At 37.6% G+C, this 23,055-nt stretch overlaps 1 protein-coding gene across 5 annotated transcripts in view; it reads left to right on the forward strand.

Annotated features, from left to right (window-relative positions):
* The first annotated feature begins 6,434 nt into the window (after nucleotides 1-6,434).
* The window catches only part of ZMYND8 (zinc finger MYND-type containing 8), a 59,234-nt gene continuing 42,613 nt past the window's right edge, over nucleotides 6,435-23,055 (forward strand). For all 5 annotated transcript variants that reach the window (XR_010825196.1, XM_048072620.2, XM_048072626.2 and 2 more), the window contains exons 1-2: nucleotides 6,435-6,593; nucleotides 17,211-17,281. Coding sequence is in view for 4 of the 5 variants with exons in the window: in XM_048072620.2 (XP_047928577.1) it covers nucleotides 6,580-6,593; nucleotides 17,211-17,281 (85 nt within the window). In the remaining variant the exon portion in view is untranslated. The remainder of the gene's footprint in view (nucleotides 6,594-17,210; nucleotides 17,282-23,055) is intronic.

Raw genomic sequence — 23,055 nt, forward strand, 5'->3', positions numbered from 1 at the left:
CTAGGATTAAGCAAGACCGTTATACAAGAAGTCAGAATAATGCTTTATAAAGGGGTAAACCGACATTTTGCTTGAGTTGTTCTTGGGCCTATTGTAACTTAAACACAGAAGTAAATACATTTCCCCTATACTTTCATTCTGTAGTTCCTTATGTGGTTGAAATGTTGCATACAGTCTCATTTTTGAATCGCTTACATCTGACATCTCTTCACTCTAATGTCATGTGAGGATTTGTGGCTTTAGAAAAAAAAAAGTGTAGTGAAGTTCATTTAATGAAAAAGCTTGCAGACTAGTCTTATATCAGTAAAGACTTATTTGTGTACCTAATTAACACACACACTTGGATTTTATTATGTTATTGGCAAGCAGAATAAATACAGCTTGATTTCTTCTGCTCTTTCAGAATTATGTTCTTTGATGTGGGTATACATTTCCTTACGGTAATTCCCTTTTTGAAACAACTTTACAGTGGCACTAATTCAGTCAAGTCCTCATACCTGTCACCTGATAAGGACGGCTTAGTCAACATTGTCTGCAAGTCCAACAGTGCATGAAAAATAACAATCTGTAAAAGTTCTAAAATTAATTCAACTCTTTATGGAGATGTTAGTTACTGTGAGTGAAGTATGTGCTGATTATGGGCAAGTCTTTCACCTGGCTTCACAAGACAATGCCACAACTGGAAAAAAGTCTTGCTTCTTTTCAGAGATGTGGTTATATTTCAAAGGCTTTCTTTCTTCCTGCCCTTTCACAAGGTTGAGGAGATGAGGACAGATCTACAGTGTCATTTAGGCATGAACAGAACATAGTTAATAATGTAAAAATGTAGATCCAGTGCTTCAGCATGTAGTTTCACAAAAATTTCTTTTAGTCATAACGACTTTTTAAGTTATCTCAGGCTGCTCACTCCTGTCCTCTTAGTCACGCCACTACAAGTGATATTGCAGCAATGGGTTAAAGTTAGCAGAGTAAATATTTGATTCACTGATCCTGTTCTCCATGTAACCATACTGACAGTTCTGCAAGAAGTGCAGAACTGGATACAGAACAGTGTGGATATTCTATAATTCTGTGATTCTAAGTGTGATTGAGCTGCCTGCTATGGTTGTAGGGAATGAGGAGATGCTCAAGTTAGTACTTCTAATTAAAAAAAAAAAAAAAGTTGGTGAAACTATGCGTTAAGCTGTTGTGAAAGTGATAGGACTGAGCATTTGTGGTGGAAAAAGAAACTGCTCTTGAAAGGCAAACTAGAAAAGTGAGATAAATATAGGAATTGGAAGAAAGGGTATGCAGAGCCTTAAAACTGAAGCCAGCCTGCAAATTTACTGGATGGAATAGCACGGAAGAGGTTCTAAGTAAGAGTGATGCAGTTTAGACCTGCATTGGGTTGTGATGAAGTATATGTCTAGGTGAGAGGAAAATGGCTGTGGTGACAATTTGCAATTCCATCCCTTTAAATATTTGGTATGAGCTTTAGCTGATGGACTCCTATGTGAGATAATCATCTTGTATATAAAAAACAAACCATCACAACCAACAATAAAAACAAAACGACAACAAAAAATACTCTTCTATCTAATGATAGAAGGAAAAAAAAAGTCAATTTTATGATTTAAAATGTAAACCAAGCAATTGCTGACTGAAAAAAATAATCAGAAGAAAAATTTAAACCACAGTAATGGGACTATGGTTTAGCATTATCTAGAGTCTGTCCTAAATTATTCTTCCCTAGCAGTAGTGACTCCTCTGTCTTCCTGGGAAGGCCATGATATCAGAATAAATGCTATATGCAGGATGTCTCACGCTTGGGCATTAGAATCCCTTGGTGAAACACAGACTTCTTTCAGGATTTTGTATGCAGTTCTCATGCAGGGTTTCTACATCCTGATACCCACAAGCCTTGCATGTGCAGTGGGTTGGGCTCATCACTGTGTTGGCACAGTCTGGCCGTGATAAGTTCACATGCACTCTGGTGTGGTTCAACTTCAAGGTGGATATGCTTTAGGTCTGACGTGCAGTATATCTGCGTATGTCCCACAGCTGCTTTCCAGGTAACTGAAGAAAGAATTTGGTTGCAGATCAAATACAAAATAAATTATATCTGTTCTATTTCCTATAGAACATCCAATTTAAATGTATACTAACAAAAATCCTGTTTTATATAGGATATCCAACAGCCCTACTCCCAGCTGTTAAGTCTAATCTAGGGGTGAAAGAGATTAAATATATGGCCTTATGCCTTAAGATAACATAGGCCATAGCACCTCTTTTGAAAAAGGTACAGCTGCTAAAACAAGGCTCAAGGGTGTGTGTTGTTTTTTTTTTTTTTTTGGGGGGGGGGTAAAGATAATTTTGGCAGATGATTGAACGTGAATGGAGATTTTCTTTGGAAGCAAACATACATGAGGCAGTAGTTAAAAAGGCTGTCAGAAGAAAATTTCATAATGCACCAGACATTCAGTGTGTATTACAAAGAAAATCAGAATTTTAATCTGTAGATAGTGACTGATCAGTGTCATCCACAAGTAACCTAAATCAAACGTATGCAAAGATGTTGTTCACCAGGAAAAATGCAGTTCTCCAGCAGTAGTTTCTGGTGTAATTTACAGAATTACCAGCCTTCTTAGGCAGGTTAATAAATTTAGCATCCAGCATGATTCTAAAATTTCAGGAGCTGTCTTTCCAGATCTTGCTGGATTCTCTGTCAGCTGGCAGTCTTGTCCTCTGGTCTTTAAGCAGTTACTGATACTTGGGTAGATTCAGATTAAAGCGTAGAAGGGGGTGGGGAGAGGGGACTCTTAAAGGAAGGATACCGAATTACAATATTTCATGTTCCTAATCTAGAAATTAGCATTCTCAGTCCATAACTTGGAAATGCAGGATGAAGCTAAAAGCCCTTAAATGCAATGTCTTTCTCTTGCGTTTTGCTAATCCTTTGAGAATATGACATTCTTCCTTTTGTGTATCTGTTCAAAACGTTATTTTTAAAGTTTCATCTTTTGTCAAAGGAAAACATCACCTGTGTTTCCCTTTCTGCCACTGATATTTTCACCCTACAGTACTTACTCTTGGGGAGACTGTGAATAACTGGCTGCTTCCTATAGGGGAATATATCAAAACCCCTGCTTCTGTCACATAAAAAATTCTCTTCCTTGGTGTGATTTATATACTGGAAAGCCTCAAGAACAATTATTTAGCAGTATAGTTGCTTAAAATGCTGTTTTTTGTTGGTTTTTTTTTTTTCATTCTTTTTGACAGTGGTGTTTGATGTGTGCACTTTCTGGAGATTCTGCACAGTGGGCACAGTTCTTTGCAAAGAGCTCTAAATATAGTAGGTTGCACTTCTAACATTATCTTTAATTTCCTTTTGACTGTATTTGTGCTTTCCATCTTTCCCTTGGTTTCTCTCTTTAGCCTTTTTTTTTCCCTGCATCACACCCATGTTTTCCTTTAACATCTCCAAAGCACTGAAAAGGACAAATACTAGCTAATCTAATCTCTCCGCCCTCTCTTCTGCTTTAACAAAGCTTTTAGCTTCCCCTGTCTCTCTCTTTTGTTTTCTTTTCCTTTCCTTTCCTTCCCTTCCCTTCCCCCTCCAAAAAAATTCACCACTCCTATGTAAAATAATCGGTCGCACAGGACATGAGTTCATTGTAACTTAACAGACAGAATCTTCTGAGTTTTCCAGATGTACCTGTGTGTTGTTATACTGGGCTTGTATCTCCAGTTGTAAAGTGTATGTAGGGACAAGAAAACAAAGACAAGGATATTTAATGCTTTTCCCTCCTGATTCCTGATGGAATTATTTTGGCTATTTTAATAGCGTGTCTAATGGCTGAATGCAATTGTCAGATTTACTTTCTACGTTTTCGTCCTTGTTCTTGCTAATCACTGAAGGATTATAAATTTTCCTTTTGCATTTGGGCCACCATTTTCTTGAATCAAGAGGATAGGACCCTAGGCCTTTTCTAAGGCTGCTTCTGCTTCTGTCTGCTGCATGCTGATTCTCTCCTATCAGTCCAAGCGTGTCAGTTTGGCAGTGTTCCCAGTCACCATCAGCGCTGCTGCATTCTCGGAGTCAGGTCTGGCTTAGCACAAGGCATGCACAAATTCAGTGTGTTAAGTTTTACTCCCTTGCTGTACTTCATTGGCATTAGGATATATATTTAATAAATAGAATAATATTGAAGTAGAGCAGTCAATTAATGAGCCGATAATCCTCTTACTTAGATATGCTTCATGGATCAAAATTTGGATATTTGTGTGTTGGGGGCTGGTATCTCTGAGTGGCATAGGGCTTTAGGTATGCAATAAGAAAAGAAACTGATCTTGAATGATTTAAACTGTTAAAACTGATGCAAGTGTTCATTTGAATGTCATGCATTTCCAGTGCTGTCTTGCTGCTGCAGTGGGCTGTATGACTCCCTTTATAGCAGCACTCTAGTTTCTGCTACATTCTTAAAACAGAACAAACTGCCAGTGTAATCCATGAGCCTTCCTGCTCCCTGCCCTGAAAAACATTGCCAAAGCTAAAAAGGGAAAATGCTTCCAGCAGGGACTCCAGAATTACTTACGAGATGAGAATTTATACTCTGGGCTGTTAATCCACTGTTGCGGCCTAAAACACAGGAACACAAAAAAATGTAAGCATGGTGATAGGATGGTTTGGCAGTTTTCCTTTGACAATGATATCTCAAGAAACAATCTGAATTCAGTATGGGACAATGCAGAGTAGCAGTATTAATTTTACTGAGTAGCATAGGTATGAGTCATGTCGGCTCACAAGCAAAGAGGTTTGTATGGTGAAGTAGTTATATTGTGAAAGATACTGGTTGGAGCTAAGGGGGGGCATAAGCCTTATTTGTGGTGATTGTTTTCGGCATAATTTGCACTTGGGTAAAGCTAGTGAAGTGCATATATTCTGTTTGTCACTGGTCTTGATTTATGGGAGAGGGTTTTCTATAATCATTTTTGCACAATTCTAAATCTGTTGGCATGACGTTTATTTTGCTTTTGTTATTTCAGCTTGTTTGATAATTATTGTTTTAATATTGAATTTCTCTCTCTACTACTCCATTAGTTTTTCTTTTTGTATAAATAATCCTTTGATAATATGCAGTGTGTGTCAGAATCACCTTTTCGTCTACAATTTCCATTATAATTTGTTCATGGCTATAGAATGCCAATACCTAACTACCTAATACAGACGCAAAATTCTGAACAGAATGTAATGCCTTGGTGGGGCATTTCTAAAGATTTGACCTTTGGAATACTCATATGGAGTCGACACTTTCTTCCTTCCTGGCACAGCGATAAATCCTCCCACTTTCACTGCATTAGGAAAGAGAACTGAATCACAGAATTTTAGGGAAAGGAATTAATGCATTTTTGAATAAAATGTTTGGGAATTGGCTCGAGATCAAATGGATCACTTCCACGCTGTTTTCTCATTTTGTTTCATTTGCAGAATTTCAGTAGAAGATAAAAGGTAAAGCAAAAAAAAAAAAAAAAAAAAAAGCTGGACAGCTATATTAACATTTTTGTGAAAGCAGACCGACAGTGTGCCACATAAAGAATTCTACTTCTTTTTAGGGCCTGCCTTATATCTTAAAAAGTACCAAGTCCTACAGGGTTAATAGACAGGAAACTGCAGCTGCAGCGGACTCATACGGAAGTCAGATTTTTGTTGAACAGCCAGCCCTAGCAGGCCGAAAGGTGGGGGCCGCGGGGGGGGGGGGGGCGGGAATTTGAGAGTACAGTATCTGGTGTGATACTGATATTTTGGGCTGTTCTCTGCAGCATTTTTTATAAATGGGGAAGGCACGCAACGAATGCCAACAACCCTCTTTGAGAATGCAATTTCTTTTGTATCTTAGTTTCTGTAGAAATCAGCCGTCAGGTTTTTCCCATGCAGGGCTTGGCGTGCAGTATGTAAAACACTCGCACTGTCAGCGTGTGCTTGCTCCTGTGGGTGTTGGTGTGCAGGAGGATTCTCCCCGAATTTCCACATTTTGATTTCCGTCCCTCCTGTGCACGTTCACTTCCAGTACGTTTTGTCCTCTTGTGGCCTCGCTTTCCCTGTGCAACACGTTGCGGGCCACCAGATAAGTGAATTTAGCGTTTTGTTTGGAATGAGTAGCTTTTGTGACCTGGGTGAACTCTTCCTTCCTCAGGTTTAAAATATCCAGCTGCCTTCAGCAGCGGCGTGCTGGGGCACGCTTGCTCAGGCAGGCAGTTGGTGATCACTTCCCTCGGCCTGAAAATCTGTGTGTTTTATAGGGGAGGTGGATATTTGGGGGCCCTTCCCAAGTTTCTTTTGCTGCCACGGGCCTAGCTTAGCCTGTCTCCTCTCTGCACAGGATGGCTCCTGCTTGCCAGAGCTGCACAAAGATAATCGCTCAGGAAGTGTTTCAGCCAATCCCCTGAAGCTTTACATTCAGATTTAGCAAAGTAGCCAATCCAGGATTAGCTTTTATTGGGAAGACAGATCATCAAGCTGAAGTGCCAAGCCCTTTCTGTCTGAGTACTGAGAGCCTGTCCTCCATGTTTTATAAGTATTGACATAACACTGTGTTAACAATGCATCCACAGAGGTAAGCCTTACTTTTTACATTTTTTTTTCTCTAAGACCTATGAGTTGTGGGTTGAGAGTGTGATTCTCTGTGATTTGTTGTGCAAAACTCACACCACAGCACTTTATTAAGTTGAAACTGTTTAAATTTGCTTTCTTGGGTCACATGGTTAGTAGCCATTAGCCACAGCTTTATTTTGCAGACTGGCAAAACCTTGGCATACCTACTTCTGCACAGGAGGATGGTGTTTTTAGAATTTAACAAGATCCTGGTATTCCAAAGAAGCTTTCTCTCTCTGAGCAGTTTGCCAGCACTATTGTCTGTTGTGTCACATGCCTGCTGAAGAGAAAATGGAAGCTAGGGAGCAGATGCATTTAACTGCCCTACAGGGAGTCAAGCAGGGATAATGGCAGACAGAAGAACAGGCAAGTTTACCTTTCTAAACAGTGAATGGAATAGCTAAGATAAGTTATCTATGAAAAAATACGGGATTTTTAAAAACCTAGACATCAGCAAAAAGTGCTAATGGCAGATTGTAGATATTGGGCCTAGGTGGTGGTGTGCTGTTGCATCATGTTTTTTATGCAGCTTATCTTAACTTAAAACGATTATTGAACTCTTTTTCTTGCAGGAATAATTAATACAATGTGTTTCTCTTTCTGAGAGACACTGTATGGTTAATATTTTGTTCCTTTAAAAGGGAGTTTTTATGCTGCAGATTTTGGAAATGGGTTGCTGCTCAATAAAATGCAGCAGTACATCAGTTTACAAATCTGATTCTTTATGGAAAATGCTTTTGAACTGTTAGCTTTCTTCTTTTACATAGTTTGAATAAACTAATGTACCTTTTATCTGTGCCTTTTTGTTTTACACTGTATCAGCCACAGTTCTGTTGTGGAGTCCAGAGGATATAAAATCATCTGTGGTTCATGACAGTAGTACATGTTGTTCGTTCTTGTTTTTTTGTCTTTTTTTTAACTTTTGGTTTAATGCTACGTAATTATTTCAAGAAATTCCTTTTTGATCAATTCCCAAATCTGCCAGCCTGTTGTATCTTCTTAACTGGAAAAATGAGATGGGTGCTTGAACAGTTGGTAAGTAAGCAGCATGCTACTCTGAACATTTTTAATAGTTTTCCAAACATTTTGCTTTTACTGGGTCAGTTAGTCCAGCAGATGAAGTGATTTTAGTGGTTAGCCATATAAAAAATCCGATTTGTTTAGCGTCCATTTTAAGGGACTTGTACGTGTAAACTGTTCCAATTTGAATGCACGTTTTTTTTGATAATTTGCTTCTAAAGTTTGAAGCTTATACTTCCTGTTTACCTCAGGCCAGTGAAAAATATTCTACTTGCTATTTGTTCGTAGATCCTTAATTACCATGTTTGTAGGGTAAAGCGCAGTTTGGTTGTTCGTTAGGTTTGTAAGGTGTGATGAAAGCGCTAGTACTCAGCAATGAAATGACCTTACAAAGTAAAGTAAATAGTACTTAATGGACGTATGTTTTTGATAGTATACAAAGCATAATCTCAGATAAGCTTGCTTGATTCATAACTGATTTAGAACATTTTGTGCCCTTTATTAAGCTTTTAATCGTAACCTTTTCATGCATGTTTTAACAAGTAGGTTTTCAGTGATCACAAAAAACATTACAAAAGCAGAGGAAAGATGCTGTTTTGTGCTTTAATGTAATTTTTGCTCTGTTTTTTGGCAGTTCACACACTTTCATGATTTTAGGAAAGAACTTAGAGCTCAGGTAGCTTTGAAAATGACTGCACCTAGGTACACTTGCATGTTAACTTCAATAGAAGGTTACCAAGATAACATGGTGTAACATGGGCATTTACCTCTGCTTAGTTGTTTGCCTGTATGTTACTCTGAGTACCTCACTTTGCATACCCCCCCCAACAAAAAAAAAAATTACATTGTAAGAATCTCTAGTTCAATTTGCAACCTAAAACACTGCTGTGTTGTACCTCTGAGTTTCATGTGATAGCAGTTTTGTATGCAATTTTAATGCAGTTTTCAGCATACATAAAGGTGCTAACACAGCTAAGAAGTTATTCTGTTCTTCGTTCTTCAATTGCTAAAAACAGAAATTACATTTGGACATAATTTTCCTAGCACTAGTTTATACACATTAGCAGTTTACTTTCAGTCTTAAAAATTGCACAACATAATATTTGTTTAATGTGAGGAAGCAGGAGTAAGTGATCTGCAATCAAAAAGCTTGTATTAAAATGGCTCCCACAGGTTTTGTTAAACTAGGATCTGTTTCAAATCTGCACCTCCAGACACATTGCTGACAGTGAAGCATATTTGTGTAAGCTGCCCTTGTACATGAAATGAAACATAGCATCGTGAGTCTGTTAAGGTTCACTATTTTTAATCACTCAAATATAATTCTTTTATAGTTCACAAAAAATAAATGTCTGCATTGCAGCAAGATGTCTGAGGCAAGGTAGAGACAGCAGTGTTGTTTTACAGATCAGCCCAATCGCGCTGCTCCATGGAGTACTCGAGCCAATAGAAGCAGAGGGTAGGTTAAAGATTGACAATTGCAGTGGCAAGACTGAGAAAGGCCTTCTGGAAATTTCTACCATCTTTGTTCCACCTAAGTAAAGCAAATTCAGCCAAGCTGAAGAATTTCATGTATTTTTGGTGCTTTGTCAAGGTACGATGTTATCACTCACTTTCATAGATTGCATAATAAGAAGCACTCTGCAGATTTTCTGCTGTTCAGGACAGATGGAATATAGGGTTTTGTTAAAGTGATAGTCACGGGGGAAAAGCACATATTCTTTCTGCCCAAGGTTTTATAGGACTGGATCTTGTGAATTTCACAGTTAGATAGAACATATATGAAACAATGTAGCTGAGTTTTTTTCAGCTTGTAGTAAATGGCCATTATTCTAATGTAACTAGCAGTTAATCGTATAATTGCACTTTAAGTTTTCTGGCTACTAACGAGTAATTTGTATTGTCCAGGATGAGTATGATTAGGCATTATTATTTAGTGCCAGCATCCAGTTACTTTTATAATTAGTTGGACAAAGAATGCAGTGGGGGAAAAACAAAGGAGTGATCTGGATTATAAGCTATGATGAAAACAGTAGCTTTTTAAAAGCTACATGCCTCCCTTATTCTTCCCAGGCAAGCTGTTTTAGTTGGAAGCTAAATAGTACTAGGGAAAAATGAATGATTTCTTTAAACAAATGACACTACTTAACATACTGAGAATGAAAAAAGTGTAGAGTATAAACCACTCCAAATGTGATGTTTTTCCCTCTCTCTTCAGGCAGGAATATTGAAATGTAGGGGAAAACCTACAGTGATACTAGAGAGGCACGTACTAAAAGGGACTTCATGCTCAAAAATCAAAAATAGATTGAGCTATAAATTTACCTCTTCATATCAGTGTTCACAAACTTCAGTTGGCTCTTCTTTCTGAGCTGTCTCCCATTTTGTGATATCACTTTTGCTTTTTTGTTGTTTTTGTTGGTTTTGGCTTTTCTTGATTTTGTTTTTGCTTTGTTTTCAAGTGTATTGGTCATGTAGATCCAGTAGCTGAAAAGTGATCGGTGATGGTCAGTTTTGCATAGTAATGGTACCACTTCAGCACGGTTGGATATGGGGTGGTAAATCTCTGTGAAAGTGCTCTTCTTTGTCTGGAATTCAGGATATTGATTTGAATCCTGTAAATATCATAAAAGTTGAACATAACCTTTGCCCGTGTAGAATGTCGTATTATTCACTAAGACATCAATTTTGAAATTTTGTTATTTGTGGATCCCTAACATTTTCCCATGAGCATATGAATCCCAATATAATTAATTTAAGCCTAATAGAATAGGTTTGATTTACCTATTTTCTGCAATAGTTTTGGAAAGTACTACACAGGCTTTGAGGGGTCTGCAAACCACAGGCTGAAAACCATTGTAGTAGGCCACATAGCTTGGCCCTTTAATTGTCTTTAGGAAGTATTTTTTTAATACTTTTTTTTTTTAAACAAGTGTATCCCATATCCATGGGTTAAAGTCTAATTTAGAAATTGCTACATAGAAATGGAAATTTATTTATTTCATAGCTGTTTGTCATCCTTCTATTAACCCTTTACTGGTAGTTGTTGTGCCATCTGTTTAATACTGAGAGATTAAAATTATGTTGTAGCGGGATGTTAACATCCTTAATGTAGCCAGTATAGACCTTTGTTTTCAAACATGATTGTTCTCAAATTATGGTTTTGGCTTCTGAAGTCTATAGCTATTCTTGTTGCCTTGCTTGGGCCTCAGTTCTAGAGTTTATAGTCTTACAGAGGACCGTATAACACCAAGGGTCTTCCTCCTGCTCCTAATTTTCTCTTTTGTGGCGCTATTTTGAATGTACTGGATAAAGAGTAAGGTTTTAGAAAGAACTTGCATGTCCTTTAAATTAAAAATATCTATTTTGGCTCTGCATGTCAGCAGAGGTAACTAGCTTAAACATTGCTGTATGCAGACAGCTGAATAAACATTTTGTATATCTTAATTGCTTAGTAGAAATGGAGCATTTTGCAGGGGATTCTACAAAAGGAAACATAAAATATGAGAGGCTCAAACTGGAGAGTGAATCTAAAATTGAGTGATTTCCCTAGTAACCTGTGACTTCACAAAACTCCGTCTTGTGCCTTTATAGATAAACATTCAGATGTCAGGTATCCTTTTGTCATACTTCAAATCATTTCTGATATTTAGATGGTTTCTTCGAATACAGCACTGCTGTTTAAACAAGAGATACTGTTATTGAATAAACTGCTACCATTTTAACTACAGTACAGGAATGAGGCAGTGCAGTGCTGTCAGACGCCATTTTAAGAATCCTGCATAAATAGCATAGCTACCGATGAGTAAGAGACTGTTATAGGTGAGTGCTTATACAAAGCTGCTATTTATTCAGCAATGGCATGCAAATATTTTTTTCAAATTTTTATTGAATGCAGTTTTTTGAAATCATTATTTAGATTTGCTACTCACAAATGTGATATGGGAGAGGCAGGAATTATCTTAAGGATGAAATTCAGTTTTAGTGCTTATAGTCTTAAATCAGTGTTTTTTTTTGTTTGTTTGTTTTCTATTAATTAAAAGGGAAAATGAATTCCATAAATATATAATTCTAGAATTAATGTGCTTATTCCCTAATGTAGATCTAGACTGTGTATATGGTCATTGGCTGTTTTGAGTGGTTTTCCATATCTGTCAGTTTTTCTTGGTTAAATGTCAAGGTGCAGTAGTTCATCTGCAACTTTTAATTGCTCTTGGTAGTTTATATAGATTAGAGCAGCTTTAAAGATTTTTGTGTATGTACATTTTTTTTAGATAAGTACTAATACTACAGGAATTATTTTCCTAAACAGAAGAGACAGTATTTCTTTTACTTGTCTGAAATTTGAAAAACTGAATTTTATTCGAATAAAACAAGACTCTTCAGGTTAATAGGTTAATAGAGAACGTATTTAAAAATTGTGCAGCTAAGTTTTTTCCTTTTTTTTTTTTTTTTAATGAAGTATCAGTAAATCCTGTATGTTTGCAATCCTCATTTTTTTTTTCTTTCTGTCCACAACTATCCCCAACGGAATAACCTCCACCCCTTCCCCTCTCATTCAGATGTGTTAAGATAATTTGTATGAAACAAATTAGTTTAACATTTTAGGAAACAATTTATTTTTTAAAGTAAGTTTTGTCCATACTAGTAGGGAAGCTTTAAATGATTAATTGGTGCTCTAGTCAATTGACAGTGAAACTGGCAAAGCTTAAATTTCAATTGTGTTCTTAAAATACGTTCCTCTATGTTCATTCATCTTCATAAGGAAATAAGAGAATAAGAGTATCATTCAGAATGATACAAAGTATTTTCTGTATTCAGTTGGTTACCTAGTTGCATACATACCAGCATCATTTCTGAGCCGCAACCTGAGGGCATCACATTCATAATACACATGCATGATAGTAATGCATGCTATCTGAAATAACAGCTCTAAGCCCTGCAAAAATGAAATCTCCTCAAAATACAACTCTCTAGACTGGCCTACTTGATCACACAGTTATTGTTTACATAAAAATAGATGCTTGTTTGTATTTACTTTGCTGCTGTTCTTGATTTTCATTTTATTTTCTTTATGTGTAATAAGAAGATACCTCTTGCTAAGGACCTGTTTTTCTTGAATTATTTAATTTGAAATCTTTGGGTAATGAAATTTCTGGGTTTGGAAGTTTGAGCTGCATAAAGCATTTTCAGAATATTGCTTGTAATGATGGAAGGTACAAAGGTGGAAAGATCTGTCAGCTTTAGAAAAGTTACTGTAAACTTGCTGTGAATTCCTAGCATGTATTTGCAAGCTTGAGTTTTAAAGATTACCACTACAATCATCACTACTACCATTCAAACAATGTCATGTTGTGCAAGTCATAATACACTACAGCAAATAAAACATTGGGAGATGCTTCTGAAGAGTTGTGAACTTTAAGTATCTTTTATAGCTAAGTCTAACACACTTATTTAACTTTCCCCCCAACATTTTGATGTTTTTTTTAGAATAATCTCAGTAGTTTTCTTACCTACTTAAATATTTGTGCCACTATTTCCAGTTGAGAGAGATTAAATGTAATAGAAAATATGGAGATACAATCTGCTCCTATAAAGGTCAGTTTTCATAGTATACTATATAATTGCAGAATTTTGTGTTAGTTGTGGGTGAAGGGCAGTGTGCAGATGTGTGTATATGCACCTCCATTGCTAAGAGAGATGTATAACCTTTGTATCTAGTGGTGAATCCATTTTGACTGTTCTTTTACATTTCAAGTCTTTGGGAGAAGCAGTCTTCAGACATTATCTTTTATATGATAAACCAGAGATGTGTCAAGTCAAGATACTTTGTTCATCTTGGAACTGCTTTTGAAGGATGTTTTTCCTGTCTCTTTAGATCTCTTGAAAGAACATTTTTAAAAGGGGAGCTGGCTGAATTTCCAAAATTGATCTCAGTAGATGGGAAGAGTCAGATTTTGAGTGAAGAAATGTTAGGAGTCCTGACCTGTAACACCCCCATGGTGCTAGGTTTGTGCCTGCAGGAGTAAAGCACCTTCAGTCAACTCTAACTTCCCATGCTACTTTGGTCAAGGATGTAGGAACAGTTCCCACTCCTGAGCTGCTGTATTGATCTGCCACACCCATTTCTCCCTGTATTCATGCACAACGCTCTGCCTTTTAATGCTGACTTGGGGCAGCTGTTGTGTTATTGTTTTATCATGTTCCCCTGAGGTTGTACCCCCAGCGCTCAGCACTAGCACAAGTTCTCTGCAGTGTCTTTATCAATGATCTGGACGGGGGGATCGAGTGCACCCTCAGTAAGTTTGCAGATGACAGAAGGTTAGGCATGAAGGTAGGAGGGCTCTGCAGAGGGAGATGGATGGGCTGGACCAATGGGCCAAGGCAAACTGTATGAAGTTCAACAGGGCTGAGTGCCGGGTCCTGCACTTGGGGCACAACAACCCCATGCAACGCTACAGGCTAGGGAAGCAGTGGCTGGAAAGCTGCCCAGCAGAAGGGGACCTGGGGGTATTGGTCGATAGCCAGCAGGACCAGGGGAGTGACTGTCCCTCTGTACTCGGCTCTGGTGAGGCCGCACCTCTAGTGCTGTGTTCAGTTTTGGGCCCCTTGCTACAAGAAGGACATCGAGGCCCTGGAACGTGCCCAGAGAAGGGCTACGAAGCTGGTGAAGGGCCTAGAACATGAGTCCTATGAGGACCGTTTGAGGGAACTGGGGGTTGTTTAGCTTGGAGAAGAGGAGGCTCAGGGGAGACCTTATTGTACTTTACAATTACCTTAGAAGAAGTTGTAGTGAGGTGGGGATCGGGCTCTTCTCCCAAGCACCAAGTGATAAGATGAGGGGAAAAGGCCTCAGGTTGCACCAGGGGAGGTTTAGGTTGGATATTAGGAGAAATTTCTTTACTGAAAGGGCTGTGCAGCATTGGAACAGGCTGCCCAGGGAAGTGGTTGAGTCACCAACCCTGGAGGTGTTCAAGAACCATGTAGGAGTAGAACTTAGTAGCATGGTTTAGCGGTGGACTTTAGGACTAGGTTAAGGGTTGGACTAGATGATCTTAGAGGTCTTTTCCAACCTGAATGATTCTGTGAACAAAATGCGTCTGATGCATTTGGATGAATCTGGAACATCATTGTTTTAATGTAAATTAAACCTGAGCTCCTGCTAAAGGGGTATTTCAGTCCCGACAGCCCCCTTCTCCCCCCAGCCCGCATTACATCCTCATTTCCTCTTTTCTGCACATCTAGCTGCACAGTGAGCTATATCACAGAATTGATTCAGTTAAAATTGACATGATTTTTGGATCATTAAGTCAGCTATTGGAGAGACCTTTCCTTTAGTAGCAGACAGTGTAAAATGATCTTAAGACTTCAAACGGAGTCTTTACAAGACTTGTATGTTCTAATCTGTGGCAGAAACTGGATCTGTATTTTAAAACAGGTAATGTGTGCTGCCAACTTATTTCACTCTTGACAGAATTAATATTTACAAGTCGATTTTTTAAAAAGTGTTCTTTTATTACAGTTTGGTGATTTGAAAATAGGATTTTATATGGGGAAAGAGAAGAAAAAAAGTAGTGCAACATGGGAAGAGAGTAATGAACCAATCCTGTAAGCCCATCCATTCCTATTTCTTAGGAAAGAGAAGGGGCAAGGGCAAGTTTTGGTGTCTGCCACACACTGCCAGCTCCTCTTTGCTCGAGGCCTTCTGGGAAAGGATGTAACAAATGCACAGTATAATTGATCTTCCCATGCATAGTAAATTGGTGAGCATCATATTATGGTCAAGTCTACTATGCATTTAATTTATCTGTGCAAAATAAATCTGAGAAACGTGCTATGGTCAACAGTGCTACACATTTACCATAATTCTGGTCACATGGCTCCCTTTCTGTGCTCCTGGAATTAGCAGCATAGTTAATAGAATTTGTTTTTTATGATGTGTTTTATGATTTTAAAGTGCTTAATTTGTGAATTATTACTATATTATTACTATATATGAATGACAAATATAAAATAACATTTTCTGGAGCTGATGGATCTTCTGAGCTTTGAGTCTTCCATACATTGAGCTCTGTTCATTTGTATTTAAACTTTTGGCTGACGTAACTGTCCTGTTTAAAATATGAAAGGGATTCCAACCCGACCCCCTGACAGTTGATAGGTGCTCAAAAGTAGTTTTGATAAATACCAGACTAAAAAGTCCTTCTGCTGGTAAGTTTTACTTTGTTTAGAAAACTGTTTTAACTTATACCAGTAACAAAACTCCTGCTAATACAAACTGTTTGTCAGTCTCAAGAGTTTTTCTGTTATAAATGTAACTAAGTCCTCCCTGTTACTTCAACGCTCTGATTAGCTGCCTTAGGCAGATTTAATGGTATTGGCTAAAGCAAAGGTCTCTAGCTGTCCTCTTGGCCTTCATGGTAGAAATAGCTGTCCCTATTGCTGGGATGGCTGAAGGGAAAATCTCAGTCCACTCTTAGCAGCAGTAGCTCACAGTCTGCCATATCAACATAAACTGGTATTAGCAACAACTTACGTTAACAAACTAGACAGTAAATCCTCACTGCAGAGGAAAAGATCTACATCCTGCTTGGCTGTCATGCTTTGGTAGTATTAGTAGACAACTGTGATACCTGCTTCAAGCACCGTAATTGCATTTGTCCATTATTTTGAATTTGGGCTTGCTTCAATGTCATGTTTTCTTTTATCATTCATCTGTACCAGTCATAGCTGCAAAACTGGTGTGTAACTCAATACTTCTAGTTTTTGTTTCATTTCTCTTCCACAGTCCTTCTCCAAACTGACTTAACTAGTAAAATGTATCGAGTTATTTTGCTGAATGGCATAACTATAAGAAAGTAGAATGCTAGCAAGTCAGATCTAGTTTGTCATCTAATGAACCATTTAATCCTACCTGGAATAAATTAAAAGCATCTGTGTAAGATCCCATGGTTGAATGATAGTAACAACTCAGTTCTGTTTATTCTTTATTAAAGATAATAATTAATTAATGGAATTGTATTGCCAGTGGATTATAAATACGTAGTTTTCTGTTACAGAGTCTCATTTAAAAATCCTTGAAATTATTTATTTTAATAGTTTTTTAAACTGCATGTTACATTCTAATTTTGCAAGCTGTTCTGTTGCTAAATCTGTTACTTCAGCTAATCTGTTCAGTGGTGCAGGCGAGTGTTTAAACATTAGCATGAGTCTGTTCACACAGTTTATACAGGCCTTAGATGAGGAGGCACAAGGAAGAGAATTCCTGTTTTTCTGTCCTGTATGATTTATACAGACAATGGCATACATGTTACAAGGCTGTTGTTAGTATGGAAATGTTGCCTTTTTGATGGGTAACATGCAGCATGCATGTGTACGGGGACTGCCTCTCTCCATGTTCTGGTCAGTGTATACTCTGGCAAATAGCAGACCTTTAATTTAATCAGAAATCTTCATATAGTTGTATTTGACAGTGTCATGTTGAATTTCTATGTATGAAATTAGACATGGGAATAATATAATCTAAAACTCTCCTAATTCACTTTTTTGACTCCTGCAGTTTGGCTGAAGAGGAAATAAAGGCAGAGCAGGAGGTGGTGGAGGGGATGGATATCTCCACTCGATCCAAAGGTGAGTGAGAAGGACTATTTCAGGTGTGTTCTACAACAAAGAAGAATATTTGTAAATGGGATAGCAGGAGCTGTGCAATCATGTAATCTACAAAGAAACTGCACTTCAGCGAAGACGCAAGACTCACTGTATATTTGATGGTGTCCGTTGTATTTTGTAAAGTGTTTTAGTTTTTGCTGAGTTTTTGTTATATGTCAACCCCACCCACCCACCTGCATGCTCCATTGTTACTTCTGGTTTACGAATAACTAAGGTTAGGTCCCTGGAGAAAACATCACTCTTTTGTATCATCTTACTTACAATGGCTTCCTTTGAAGTACTTCTAGATTTGCAATGTACGGGAAGGAAATACTACCTTAATATTGCTACTTAGGGTAACTGATCCTAATTGTCCTAAGAATAAAGAAGAACATTAACATTTAAATTTCCATAAAAACTGGTCCACTGAACAGTGTGGTTTCAAGGATATTAATATATGTATCCCATTATCCTCACCTAAAGAAAACTTGGTGGAATTGTAGGTGACTGAGAATTTCTATCCCTCAGGTTTCTGGAGTTTTTCCTATGAACAAGTTACTAGAGGCAAATGCTGTTCTCTCTCGGTATAAAGAAAACCAAAGATGTAACCATCTGTTATCGGTGTAAATAATGCCACTGTCATTTGGAGTGGAGGAAAAAAGCCCTTCAATCAAATACTTGTGCATAATCACTTGCTCCAGTTCATTGTAATTGACTGCCAGCTGCCTGTCCACACTCCTTTTGCACTTGCAGATGATTTTGTAGCTCAGTTTACCTGAAAACTATTTCTGTAAAACAGCAGCAATGGATACTACCATCCTGTTTAAATTCTGGCGCATACACACATTTCTACTACAGGGGTCCTAAGTCCTGTCAGTTCTTGACTGCGCAGATGTAATTGTCTTAAAAGCTTGGCACAGGTCATCTGCATTCTCTTGTTGTTAATTACAGATCCTGTGGAGATAACATGGTTATTAAATTGAATTTAGGTCATATTTTACTAATGGACAGTAATTTTCTTGTTTCAGTTCTCATGGTATGGTTAGATGGTATAATACCTACCATCTGACAGCTCAGAAGAGATTCAGTTAGTCATTTTGCCCCCCTTCTCCCTGTACTTTTCCCCCTTCTCTGCTTCTTGTCTTGCACACCAGTCTCCATCCCTGAACTATTTGTAATGTTTACTTTTCTCTATATTTCAGTTTACTAAGCTAGCAGAAAATTAACCTTTTTTTTTTTTTTTAATGATTGTAACTGAAAGGGGAAATTCTTGGTCCTCCCTGCTCCCAACTTTGTGGTCCCACCACTTAACTCCTTTGTTAAGACAAAGGGGGTGATATGACATATTTCAGCTTCAGTTCACCTTAGAAAGACTTTGACACAGATATCGACGCTAATAAGAGCTTCACATGCATCAAGCAAGCTAAACTATTAGTTATGTCACTCTGACATCCAATATCTAAAAGCCTTTTATGAGTCTAATACCTGTTTATGTAGTTGTCTGCATTTTAGCACTGCTGTTTACTCAGCACAGAAACAAACGCATGATCCATATAACAGGTTGCAATTCCCTTGCATTAATTGTAGTGCTGGTCTGACCTCAAGGTGTAGTGATTCAGTGAACTAAGCCCACAGGAAAACTTGTGCTTTTCTTGTAGGGTTAAGATGAAATTTCCCAGGACAGTAAGCTGATTTAATCCCTCATGGTTATTGAAAGGGGCAGTCTTTCAACTCACAATCTCGGCTCTCACACACGTGATCTTGCAGCTCCCCTTGCTTGGGCTCAGTTCAGTTCTAAGCGAGCTAACCTGTAAGACAATGACTTATGTTTTTATACTTCACTGACTACTCATTTTCTTTAATTGGTTTGTTAAATTTGGAGTGTGTGTTGGACAAAACCCATGCCTGCGCTATTCTAAGGGAAAAATAACCATCACCCGTTTTTAGCCCTTTCAGCTACATTTTTGTTGGTGAAGAAGCGTTGTGGGATGTAAAATAAATAAATAAATAAAGACTTGCCTATAAGCTTTGTTATATTCCCAACTTAATTTATGAATTGGTGGTAGAACTTTATACTAGTTGAATGCATAGGAAGTTTGCATAGAAAATAAAAAGGAAGTAACTGTGGATCATAAATGTCACCTGGTTAGTACCAGAGTTGGCCATGTTTTAGGCCTGCTAAAATGAGTCTTTCTTGGCTTGTTATATGTATTGAGACAAGTTTCTCTGTTAGTTCCATGTAGTGTTTCTGCAATAGAAAATTCACAAACCAGAATTTAAAAACTGTTGTTATACCCTGTATAAGGTAGAAAAAATGTGGCAAGGTTCTATACAGGTGTGATAGTGGTAGCAATGTTTCCTCTTGTAACATTAATCTTATTCAGAATTTTGCTTTGTGTGCTTTAGAAAGGATGTAGATGAGGAAATTGACCCTATATAGACAAACTGTTAAGCATGGAGCTCTGCTTGTGTGTTTTGGTTTTGTTCTTGATGGTCTGAGGAGCTTGTGCAGAAATTAAATTGACAGTATTGTTTAACTTCACACTTGTCCTGGAGAAGCTGATGTGCTCCAAGTTTGTAGCCTAAGTTGCTCTGCTACAGTGTGCTTTGTAGAGATAATTTGGGCCCTGGGTAGTGATAGTTGTAATGAAATAGAATGTTTTAAAGACAGCTAGGTCTATGCAGACCTCTTCATAAACATTATTGTTTTAGAATAAACAGTTTAATTCTAATTGTTATAAATCAATTCCAGTTCAGTTTAGGCTAAGCTGAAACATGCATTGTTTAATCTGTAACAAAGGTGTCAACATAGCCTTTTGAATTGGTTTAAGTAATGTGGTGGTTTCAAAGCAGCCTAAGCTGGTCAAACTGCTCAGTGCTGCAGTTTTATCCACTTCCTTCAATAGCTAAGCTGACAGGAAACTAACTGAACCATAAAACATGCATAGTCTTCTACTAGCTTAGTGTGCTGAAATAGCTTGGTAGATTGCCAGAACTGGTGTAAGAGAGAGGGCAGGAATATACCAGTTGAGTGCAGGAAGTGTAGAGGTTTGGCAGCCAGTATTTAGATGGGTTTAGGCTCTAATGAAACTAAAACATAAAACCATAGCTGAGACTTCTTATGCTTTAGAATGTGGTGTCTAAGAGTGAGTCTATAGCAATAGTCAGGAGGAGAAGACTTACTGTAGCAGTTCTAATTTAGGTCTTCCTATAAGCTGTGAATGTGCAGCTTAAAGATGGGGTTTTAAAACCCCATTAAAGATGGGGTTTTAAAGTATACTGCTGCCTTGATCAGAACAAGCAGGTGTAAGGCATCTGAAAACTGGAAATGGGAAATGATGGCTTAAAGAGAATAAAGAAAGTCTGAGAAAACAGAACGGATTCAGTAGAGGATTGCTATTTAGCAAAGGAGAAAGGCCAGGGATTAGATTACTGTAATATTTTGTCTTCTGCATATGATACATTAACATGTCTGACAGAAACATCTTGTTGTATTTCTTTTCCAGCCCTATGGACTACTTTTTAAACTTGTTTATTAAATATTTCAAGATGGAGCTTTCAAGGCTTTCTGGAGAATTTCCTGAATGTTTCCAGGTTGTGCTCCCAGAACAGTATAACCAGCTAAATCATTGTCTGATGCAGTTCTGTCTTCACTTGTACTTGTTTTCTTTGGACAGCAGTAGACTCATCAATGGGCCTTTTCATACTATTGAATTGGAAGATTTTGTTTGTTTGTTTTATAATTCTCAGGTCAGTTTTTCGTCTACTTACCTGTTGATAGAAGTTAGCCTTGGTGGCAGATGGACTTCCATAACACCTGTATTTCAGCTAGTACCCTATTTGCCTGCCTAGTTAACTAGTCAAAAGTAGTTCTTTAACTCTCTCCATCCCTTCATCAGTCATACATTCCTTATGTTTCCTTTGCATCTATACTGGCGCTTAGCGAATCATATTCTCAGTGAGTTAAGGACTTGGGTACAGAAGCAGTTTTCTATGTGCTTATCTCCCTGAACCAGATTACTAGGGAGTTGGATAGATGTCATTGCTAGGATCAGACTTGTCCTGTCAGTGACAACTAGTCATTAGATGGTCTTAGCTGTGTCATCAAATGATATTCTGAAACACTACTACACTTAATGGTGAGAATTCTGACTAGTACAAATTTTGCCCTGCTAAAGGTTTGTATTGAAGGCATCTTAAGGACGTCTCTCAGCAGTAAAGACATTGTTCGGTTATTTTGAATATAAATACAAAATGATTACTAAAATCAAATTCCCCAAATAAATTATATATATTGTAACAATTTCATAATAAAACATTTTTTATCAACTTTCTGATACCAAGTATGAAATTCTTGCTTCAATTTGAAAAATAATTTGAGAATGCTTCATTGCAAAGTAGTACGGCCTGAGACTTTTTTCAGTAGTGCAGAGGGTCTTCAGGAGTGCCTTGGCAGCAAGCCCCCCTACAGCCAGGCTGTAGTTAATAAGCTGCTTACCTCTGCTATATTGCCAGAGGTTTGCATGTGTTTCTTGTTTTTATCTTTCAAAGTCCTGCACTGAAGACGTGTAACAATGTCTTTCTGTACTTGCCCAAAACTGTAATGTAAGAACTAATCAGGATTTACACAACCATGGCTAACCTCAGTTATTTATTACATCAAGCAACTGGATTGGGTTAATTGCATCAGTTGAAGTTTCTGGAATGTAAACAGGGCTTTAGTGGTTGAACGCAACTGGGTCATATTTCAAAATCCTGGCATAAGATTAAAATGCCTCAGAGTTTGCATATATGTTCTAAAAGAGTTATCCATCATATTGTTAAGCATTTTGTAGATAATTCAGCTTGCTATAGTATGATAGGTAGTGGGTTTGAAAAATTATAAATCTGTTAGCAACCATTCAGGATAATAAAATTTAAAAAGTATAAATGGGAGACTTCATAGTTCTAGAAACCGTAAGTAATTGAAGCTTGATCTACCAAATCAGACGACTGTGATGCTCACATTGGAGTTAGTATTGCTCCTTTTTGTCTCAGAATTCTTCCTCAAACCATTTAACTCATATGCACTCAGAGCTTTTGAGGAGGAGGAAGGAAGGGAGAAGTGATAGTCTAGGTGAAGTTAGGCCAGTTTTCTGTGAGCAGTAGTTACTGATCCTGTAGTTACATGATGGCATGTTTAAACAATGATTTCTAAACTTCAGGTGAACCTCAAGCTAACTTGTCATTTCCCAATGGATGCTTTGGGAGAGCACTCATAAGTGCTCATGTCAATGTTGGTAACATTGTAGAACAATTAATAATAAACTAGTGATGAAAAACAAGTAGCTTTTACTGAGAACTTAAAAGGTTATTTCAAGTATATTTTTTCACTTGCACTAGAAACAATTTTTAAATAATGTGGAGGTAAAAATTAAAAATCTCAAAAATCGAGAAATAAGTGGAGTAAGATTGGCAAGATTATTCAGTAGAACAATTGATTTATCATATAATCTTTAATGAAATGTTCATTTATTATTTTTCTGTAATGCCCTTCATTTAGAGTACTGAACATTTCATATTAACTTCTTTCTGAGTGCTGGGTAACTGTAAGTCTGATCCCTGCCTTTTCAGGTAGAAAAGGTGGGTGTACAGTCAATGCCCATCTGACCCAACTTGGTTCAAGTTGTCTTGCTCAACCTATGACAGGAGTTTTGTAGAAGAAGCAGGGAGATGGCAGAGATATATACTGATTGACAATTAACTGGCATTGTGAA

Source organism: Anser cygnoides, chromosome 16, assembly GCF_040182565.1.
Source record: "Anser cygnoides isolate HZ-2024a breed goose chromosome 16, Taihu_goose_T2T_genome, whole genome shotgun sequence".
Lineage (NCBI taxonomy): Eukaryota > Metazoa > Chordata > Aves > Anseriformes > Anatidae > Anser > Anser cygnoides.